Source organism: Leptodactylus fuscus, chromosome 10, assembly GCF_031893055.1.
Source record: "Leptodactylus fuscus isolate aLepFus1 chromosome 10, aLepFus1.hap2, whole genome shotgun sequence".
Taxonomy (NCBI): Eukaryota; Metazoa; Chordata; class Amphibia; order Anura; family Leptodactylidae; genus Leptodactylus; species Leptodactylus fuscus.
The window spans coordinates 6,108,752-6,118,853 of record NC_134274.1 but is presented as its reverse complement, the minus strand read 5'-3'; the positions used below and the strand labels follow the sequence as shown (position 1 = coordinate 6,118,853).

The window sequence follows — 10,102 nt, the reverse complement described above, 5'->3', positions numbered from 1 at the left end:
ATATAACTACTATAATACTGCTCCTATGTACAAGAATATAACTACTATAATACTGCTCCTATGTACAAGAATATAACTACTATAATACTGCCCCCTATGTACAAGAATATAACTACTATAATACTACTCCTATGTACAAGAATAGAACTACTATAATACTGCTCCTATATACAAGAATATAACTACTATAATACTACTCCTATGTACAAGAATATAACTACTATAATACTACTCCTATATACAAGAATATAACTAATATAATACTACTCCTATGTACAAGAATATAACTACTATAATACTGCTCCTATGTACAAGAATATAACTACTATAATACTACTCCTATGTACAAGAATATAACTACTATAATACTGCTCCTATGTACAAGAATATAACTACTATAATACTACTCCTATGTACAAGAATATAACTACTATAATACTACCTCCTATGTACAAGAATATAACTACTATAATACTATTCCTATGTACAAGAATATAACTACTATAATACTGCTCCTATGTACAAGAATATAACTACTATAATACTACTCCTATGTACAAGAATATAACTACTATAATACTGCTCCTATGTACAAGAATATAACTACTATAATACTACTCCTATGTACAAGAATATAACTACTATAATACTACTCCTATGTACAAGAATATAACTACTATAATACTGCTCCTATGTACAAGAATATAACTACTATAATACTACTCCTATGTACAAGAATATAACTACTATAATACTACTACTATGTACAAGAATATAACTACTATAATACTACCTCCTATGTACAAGAATATAACTACTATAATACTACATCCTATGTGCAAGAATATAACTACTATAATACTACTCCTATGTACAAGAATATAACTACTATAATACTACTCCTATGTACAAGAATATAACTACTATAATACTGCTCCTATGTACAAGAATATAACTACTATAATACTACATCCTATGTGCAAGAATATAACTACTATAATACTACTCCTATGTACAAGAATATAACTACTATAATACTACTCCTATGTGCAAGAATATAACTACTATAATACTACCTCCTATGTGCAAGAATATAACTACTATAATACTACCTCCTATATACAAGAATATAACTACTATAATACTACTCCTATGTGCAAGAATATAACTACTATAATACTACTCCTATGTACAAGAATATAACTACTATAATACTGCATTATTAATATATTCTGATATATATATGGGTCAGTGCACCACATAGAGGCTGTTAGTGGTATTGTCTATTATTAACTATTTGTTATTGCTATTTTTGGATCATTGTCACCACCTTTGATGATTCTCAGTTTGTCAGTGATTCTGTTTTCTGATGTCCAGGTGAAAAAAATTGTAAGATGGAATTAAACTAAAATCTCTTTAGATTTGATCTGCCGGGAGGTTTTCTCTCCTTTCTGCTCCCTCAGGACTTACATTTACTGGTCCAGGCCCGGATTCGTTGCCCGGTTGAAGTGAACAATTTAGTTTATATTTTTTTTGATGTCGCCCCTAAAGTCCGAGAAGATCAAATGCTTCATGTAAGTCTTCCATGTCATATGGCGGCTGTATGGAGAGAAGAAGGAGTACCGGGTTAGTCTTTGAGAATTCTTGACTTCTACATGGACGGTGTTGCCTGACTGTGATTGGTCCTTGGGTTGCCCAAGGATTGTCACTAAATTCCTAGAGAGGGCCGCAATGAGTGTCATGTGACAACGTTTTACCCCAAAGGGCAAAAACCATTGTCATGAATCTACACTTACTAAAGAAGTCTCTCTGATGAGACCGTCCCTTTAAGGTTGAGTACTAGTTTTCTGTCTATTTCTCCTTGTACTCACCTCCAAGATACGGTTCAGTTTCCTTGAGAGTCTCACGGAGTTCTCATGCAATCCGTCCCAAGCCTCAAATCTTCGCTCACGAGTCTCCACGAAGGTGTTCCAGCAGTAGAAGTAGTCTAGAAAGATCGGAGAAGTAAAAGGTTAACACCTGGAGGAGGAATGTAGGGAGGATGGGAGGAGTAGTCATGGTAGGGATCATGGTAGGGATCATGGTGGCATTCCTCAGGACCCTTGTAGTCATGAAGGGGCCTGCAGTGTGGACGGTGGGGCTAGTAGATTCCCATTGGGCATTCCCTTGTTGTTAGCCTGTCTGAGCCTGTTGGTGGTCGGGGTGCCCTTGATGCCAGTGCAGGATAGAAGACACACAAATATCACAATGACCATTAATATCATTACCTTTGTAAGTCATGACCGCCAGTCGCACTCCGGCCCTCTTCAGCCTCCGCAGGCCCTCCGGCTCCGCGTTCTGCTCCTCACAGAAGTACAGTCTGGCGCTGAAGATGCGGAGGGTCAGGTTAGGGTGGTTGCGAAGAAACTCAGCGGTGCGGCGGGCACAGTCACAGCATGGGCTCCACGAGCTAAACCAGGTGACCCGGAACGCCCTGTTTGGATCGTGCCCCAACCAGAGGGACAGGTAGCGCAGGAACAGGATCTCGGCGTGGCAGTTGCTTCGATTGCGCAGGTATCCGAAATCCATGGCGCAGGAAACGGAGCTGTAGCGGCGCTTGACGATGTAACACAGGTAAGTCTCATGGCGGCCTCGTGCCCAGCGAAGGTTCTTGTAGTGATACAGGAACTTAGTGCGCTTCAGTAACAGACTGGAGGGTCAAGGGGGTATATAGGGTAAGATGGTACATGGGAGGAATGCTACTATGTGCAGTATACAGCTGCCAGACCTAGACACACATTCATTGGCTTTCAATTCCTCCCCATTGTTAAGATGAGATTCTTGTTTACATCCAGAAGCTAAAAACCTGTAGGCCCCCCAATGCTAGTCACAGCTGAGGGTTTGTTACAATTGCAGTCTATACAATCCTCTGATAGTTGAACAACATCATTTGCATCTGCAACAATGTATCAGTGCAGGCTAAATGTGGAAGATTAATAGGTTCTAGGATTATCTAGGCTGGATGCAATTGTAACAAACCCTCAGCAGGGAGAAGCATTAGATTTGTAAGGTTTTCTCAGCCTCTGGCAGCAGTGTGAATATTCACCTTCACCGACCACAAGCTGAGATCTTGCAAATGATTAAGAACACAAAGTGTTTTAGAAAGTTGCAGGACTATATTTAGCTACTAGGTTTCGTGTCTACACAACAGTCACATCCCCTTACACAGCACTCTATCACCCCCTGCTGGTCCGGTGTCTGCACTGAACATGCTCAGGTGTGTTATATTCATATGACACTACATCTCCCATAATGCAGCACAGCAGGTGGCAGTGTATAGCAGTGTATAATGGGGTTCAGTTAATCTTTGAATGGTGTCCCTGCTCCTCCTCTGCAATTTTTAGTTATTTTTTTTAGTAATAATAATCCCAAGTCCGCGTATCATTGCTTAAAGGGGCACTCCAGGCAAAGCTGACTCATTGTGATATACCTAGGGCAGGGCCTGAGGGGGCGGAGAATGACACAGATATCCAAAAAGCACCAAGGAAAGAATCTCTGGGTCATGCTCCGCCCCCTCAGGCCCTGCACTAGGTACAATACAGCAAGTCAACTTTGCCTGGAGTGTTCCTTTAAGGATGGCAAGTGTATCAATGTGTTATTTTTGGGGGGAATGTCAACATTCCGGGACTTAACAAATCCTCCCTACAGAAGACTCAAGAACAGGGACACACAGACATGTGGGGATCTAGAGCCATATTACATTGTTATCTGGGGATCTAGAGAAGTTTAATTCTGACAATTGGAGACTGAGGACAATAACAAAAGAGGATTCAGAACAATAAGACTGATACTCAAGGATCTAGAACCTGATCAGCTGACATTGACGTATGGGGGCACTAACTTTCTGGAACAATGACAGCGATATTATAGTTTCTAGACTATGGCTCTTCGCCACTGTGGATACAGAACAAAGATACACTGACACTTGTGGCTCTAGAAATGACACACTTACATCAAGGCTCCTAGAGTAGTTACACCCTGCCATCTGGATACAGAAAAGTGACACAAAGATAATGTGGGTTCTAGAACAAAGATTCTGAGAGTTGCATTTTTAGAACACTAGAACAAAGTAATGACACATTGACACACAGTGGAGAGAACAATGGCACACTCACACATGGGGTTCTAGAACAAATACATGATGACTAGAGCATTTACACACTCACACTTGGGGTTCTTGAGCAGTGACACACTAATGTGTGAGTTTAGAAAACTGACACAAACACATTTGAGGTTCTAGAATAATGGTACATTGACACGGAGTACAGAACTATGGCACACTCACATTTGGGGTTCTAGAACAATAAGTTATTTATATTGAGTTCTAGAAGAATCATACCTTTACATCGGGTTCTAGAACAACGACACAATTACACATGAAAGGTATCCTGATAACATATTGATAACTGAGTTCTAGAGTAACAATACTTTCTAGAGTAATATTTTCTAGAGTAATGACACATTGACACAGAGGACAGAACAATGTCACACTGATATTTAGGGTTCTAGAGCAATGTTATATTAATGCATAGGGGACAAAATAACAGAACACAGGCAACTGGGGTTCTAGAACAATGACAGAATTACAATTATTGGGGGATATGCTGATGACATACTGATACTTGGGTTCTAGAATAACACACTGATATGATTCTAGATGGTTGACAGAACTTGTGGGCCTAGAACAATTTCATGCTGAACAATGACAAGATAAGATTGTGGAGCTTTAGTCATCTGGGGTCTGTAATTCTGAAAGTCTGAATGACATAGTGAGAACAGAACCATGTGGTGTGTAGGGAGGGATCCGCGGTACGTGTCTAGAATCTCTAGGGTCTCTTTCTATACATATAGACAAGTAATAAACCACAGAGAGCAAAAACATAGAACAGAGCGACACCAGGTGGACTGGAAATACTGAGCTGAGCTCGGGACCAGAACCCAAAAGGTCCAACCATCAGAAAACGAATAGAAAACCGTCAGCACAGAAACAACGTATCCGATAACAAATCTGTCTCTCACAAGCTAAAGAAAAATAAAGTCACAAATATTTCCAGCGATCTGGACGGCGGCCAATTCTCAGGTTATATCGAGGAAAAATGATGAAAAACGAAAAAAGAAAAAAGCTAAAAAAAGACTCGTGAGAAAGACAAAAAAACTGCAGAAAGAGGACAAAATAATAAAAAAATAACCAAAGAAGCGACTAAAAAATATCGTAAAGAGTATATAGAGGCTGCGTAATATAAGACATAATACACACAACACATATAATATATATACTACACATAAAACATATATATATATATATATATATATATATATATATATATATATATATATAAATATATAACATACATTCTACAGATAATACACATCATACATAAATTACACATACTATACATAATACATATAAAAAACATTTTATATACAATACATATACTACACAATACATGTATAACACATTACATATTACACATTATACATATAATATACATACTATTCACAATACACATAATATACATAGTACATGATATACATACTACAGATAACACAATACATATAGTATATACATAATACATATAAAATATATACTACACAACACATAACATATACATAATATAGATTCTACAAATAATACACATCTAACACATAATAGACACAACATAATATACATAGTACATGATATACATACTACAGATAATACACATCATACATAAATTACACATACTATACATAATACATATAAAAAAAATATTACATACAATACATATACTACACATAATACATGTATAACACATTACATATGACACATTATACATATACTGTACATACTACGCACACTACACATAATAGCAGTAGTATATTTGCAGTATAAGCTCCGGGTTTCTTTGAATCGCTCAGCTGTGACATATAAAGCTTCGCTCTGACTCAGGCAGGACCGAGATGAGTCCACAACTATTCTCATTGTTAGCAAGAAACCCTGCCGCAACTTTTTGAATAATACTAGCAATCATTGTAACTTTTTGATTTGTACACAAAGAGATTAGATATTGGACTCATAGCGATACCGGGGGGAATGATGGAGGGGACTTACCTGTCCATTTCTAGATTTCTCTTCTGTAGCTCTGAGTCACTCTGGTACTTGCCGCATCCTTAAAATACCCCATGTGACGTCACCCCCGGAGCACCTACCCCTTAAGATTTTGTCATACTCAACGGTCAGGATTCAAAAATGTACAAAGTGCCTTAAAATTGTTTACAAAATGATAAGACCCTCCTATAGATGTAATTGTCAATGGTTAGATTAGTGGATAGATCCTCAACCCAACCAGAAGAGCTTCTGACCTACCCCATCCAAACATACAGTGTTATAGTAGTTATATTCTTGTACATAGGAGCAGTATTATAGTAGTTATATTCCTGTACATAGGAGGTAGTATTATAGTAGTTATATTCTTGTACATAGGAGTAGTATTATAGTAGTTATATTCTTGTACATAGGAGTAGTATTATAGTAGTTATATTCTTGTACATAGGAGCAGTATTATAGTAGTTATATTCCTGTACATAGGAGGTAGTATTATAGTAGTTATATTCCTGTACATAGGAGGTAGTATTATAGTAGTTATATTCTTGTACATAGGAGTAGTATTATAGTAGTTATATTCTTGTACATAGGAGTAGTATTATAGTAGTTATATTCTTGTACATAGGGAGCAGAATTATAGTAGTCATATTCTTGTACATGGGAGCAGTATTATAGTAGTTATATTCTTGTACATAGGGGATAGTATTATAGTAGTTATATTCTTGTACATAGGAGTAGTATTATAGTAGTTATATTCTTGTACATAGGAGCAGTATTATAGTAGTTATATTCTTGTACATAGGAGTAGTATTATAGTAGTTATATTCTTGTACATAGGGGTAGTATTATAGTAGTTATATTCTTGTACATAGGGGATAGTATTATAGTAGTTATATTCTTGTACATAGGAGTAGTATTATAGTAGTTATATTCTTGTACATAGGAGTAGTATTATAGTAGTTATATTCTTGTACATAGGAGTAGTATTATAGTAGTTATATTCTTGTACATAGGGGGCAGTATTATAGTAGTTATATTCTTGTACATAGGGGATAGTATTATAGTAGTTATATTCTTGTATATAGGAGTAGTATTATAGTAGTTATATTCTTGTACATAGGAGCAGTATTATAGTAGTTATATTCTTGTACATAGGAGTAGTATTATAGTAGTTATATTCTTGTACATAGGGGTAGTATTATAGTAGTTATATTCTTGTACATAGTAGTATTATAGTAGTTATATTCTTATACATAGGAGCAGTATTATAGTAGTTATATTCTTGTACATAGGAGCAGTATTATAGTAGTTATATTCTTGTACATAGGAGGTAGTATTATAGTAGTTACATTCTTGTACATAGGAGGTAGTATTATAGTAGTTATATTCTTGTACATAGGAGTAGTATTATAGTAGTTATATTCTTGTACATAGGAGTAGTATTATAGTAGTTATATTCTTGTACATAGGAGTAGTATTATAGTAGTTATATTCTTGTACATAGGGGTAGTATTATAGTAGTTATATTCTTGTACATAGGAGTAGTATTATAGTAGTTATATTCTTGTACATAGGTGTAGTATTATAGTAGTTATATTCTTGCACATAGGGGTAGTATTATAGTAGTTATATTCTTGCACATAGGAGTAGTATTATAGTAGTTATATTCTTGTACATAGGAGTAGTATTATAGTAGTTATATTCTTGTACATAGGTGTAGTATTATAGTAGTTATATTCTTGTACATAGGAGCAGTATTATAGTAGTTATATTGTTGTACATAGGAGCAGTATTATAGTAGTTATATTCTTGCACATAGGAGTAGTATTATAGTAGTTATATTCTTGTACATAGGAGTAGTATTATAGTAGTTATATTCTTGTACATAGGAGCAGTATTATAGTAGTTATATTCTTGCACATAGGAGTAGTATTATAGTAGTTATATTCTTGTACATAGGAGGTACTATTATAGTAGTTATATTCTTGTACATAGGAGTAGTATTATAGTAGTTATATTCTTGTACATAGGAATTAGTATTATAGTAGTTATATTCTTGTACATAGGAGCAGTATTATAGTAGTTATATTCTTGTACATAGGAGGTAGTATTATAGTAGTTATATTCTTGCACATAGGAGTAGTATTATAGTAGTTATATTCTTGTACATAGGGGTAGTATTATAGTAGTTATATTCTTGCAAATAGGAGTAGTATTATAGTAGTTATATTCTTGTACATAGGAGTAGTATTATAGTAGTTATATTCTTGTACATAGGAGGTAGTATTATAGTAGTTATATTCTTGCACATAGGAGTAGTATTATAGTAGTTATATTCTTGTACATAGGGGTAGTATTATAGTAGTTATATTCTTGTACATAGGAGTAGTATTATAGTAGTTATATTCTTGTACATAGGTGTAGTATTATAGTAGTTATATTCTTGTACATAGGAGCAGTATTATAGTAGTTATATTCTTGTACATAGGAGCAGTATTATAGTAGTTATTTTCTTGTACATAGGAGTAGTGTTATAGTAGTTATATTCTTGCACATAGGAGTAGTATTATAGTAGTTATATTCTTGTACATAGGAGGTAGTATTATAGTAGTTATATTCTTGTACATAGGAGCAGTATTATAGTAGTTATATTCTTGTACATAGGAGCAGTATTATAGTAGTTATATTCTTGTACATAGGAGGTAGTATTATAGTAGTTATATTCTTGTACATAGGAGTAGTATTATAGTAGTTATATTCTTGTACATAGGAGTAGTATTATAGTAGTTATATTCTTGTACATAGGAGCAGTATTATAGTAGTTATATTCTTGTACATAGGAGTAGTATTATAGTAGTTATATTCTTGTACATAGGAGTAGTATTATAGTAGTTATATTCTTGTATATAGGAGTAGTATTATAGTAGTTATATTCTTGTACATAGGGGGCAGTATTATAGTAGTTATATTCTTGTACATAGGAGCAGTATTATAGTAGTTATATTCTTGTACATAGGGGGCAGTAGTTATATTCTTGTACATAGGGGGCAGTATTATAGTATTTTAGTATTTTACTGATATATCACCATTAAAAGAATTTGTACCGCCAGGTAACCCACTTTTTGTTGTTAACTAGAGATGAGCAAACAGTGTTCAATAGAGTACTGGTTTGATCGCATATCAGGCTGTTCGAGATGTTCAATACGAGTCGAACACCAGGTGGCAAACTCACTAAAAATTCATATCCCCTCCCACCTTCCCTGGCACTTTTTTTGCACCAATAACTGCACAAGGGAGGTGGGACAGGAGCTACGACAATGGAGGCATCGAAAAAAAATCGGAAAAAGTAATTGGCTGGCTTATTCAGGTGACCTCCAATTTACACGAACAGTGGATTTAATATCCGGTTCATATGAGACTGTGAACTATGTGACAGTGACAGATGTACAGGAGGGTTAGCTAGGGATTACCTTTATTTAGGGGGGAATGTCACTCACCCAGCTCTTTGGGGCTCTATCTGGTCGGGATCCCTGTCAGCTTGTGATATGCGCGAACTGACTTATTCCCATAGGAATGCATTGACCAGCGTTGATTGGCCGAATGCCAGAGTACAGTATTCAGCCAATCAACGCTGGTTCTGCCGGAGGCTCGTCTGTGAGGAGGCGGAGTCTAAGACCGGACCAGAATAGAGACTGCTGTGGACCGATCTTAGACTCCGCCTCCTCCGGCAGAACCAGCGTTGATTGGCCTAATGCTGTACTCTGTATGGCATTCGGCCAATCAACGCTGGTCAATGCATTCCTATGCCGAGATGTAGGAGTGCTGGCCGTGCACTCAGCTCGACTACTCCGGAGATACAGCCAAGCTTAGTGCACGGCCAGCACTGCTACACCGGAGAACCGTTGAACCTTTCTGCACACTAAGCTCTGCTGCATAAGAGATGCATTGAACCTTCTGCACACTCAGCACTGCTGCATC

At 36.1% G+C, this 10,102-nt stretch overlaps 1 protein-coding gene across 1 annotated transcript; it reads right to left on the bottom strand.

Annotated features, from left to right (window-relative positions):
* Window positions 1-1,545: 1,545 nt before the first annotated feature.
* Window positions 1,546-2,568, bottom strand: LOC142219311 (single-stranded DNA cytosine deaminase-like). Its single transcript, XM_075288266.1, has 3 exons — window positions 2,268-2,568; window positions 1,872-1,987; window positions 1,546-1,599 (listed from the first exon to the last, which is right to left on the bottom strand). Exons 1-3 carry the CDS (start codon window positions 2,566-2,568, stop codon window positions 1,546-1,548), a joined length of 471 nt encoding a protein of 156 aa, XP_075144367.1.
* Window positions 2,569-10,102: the final 7,534 nt, after the last annotated feature.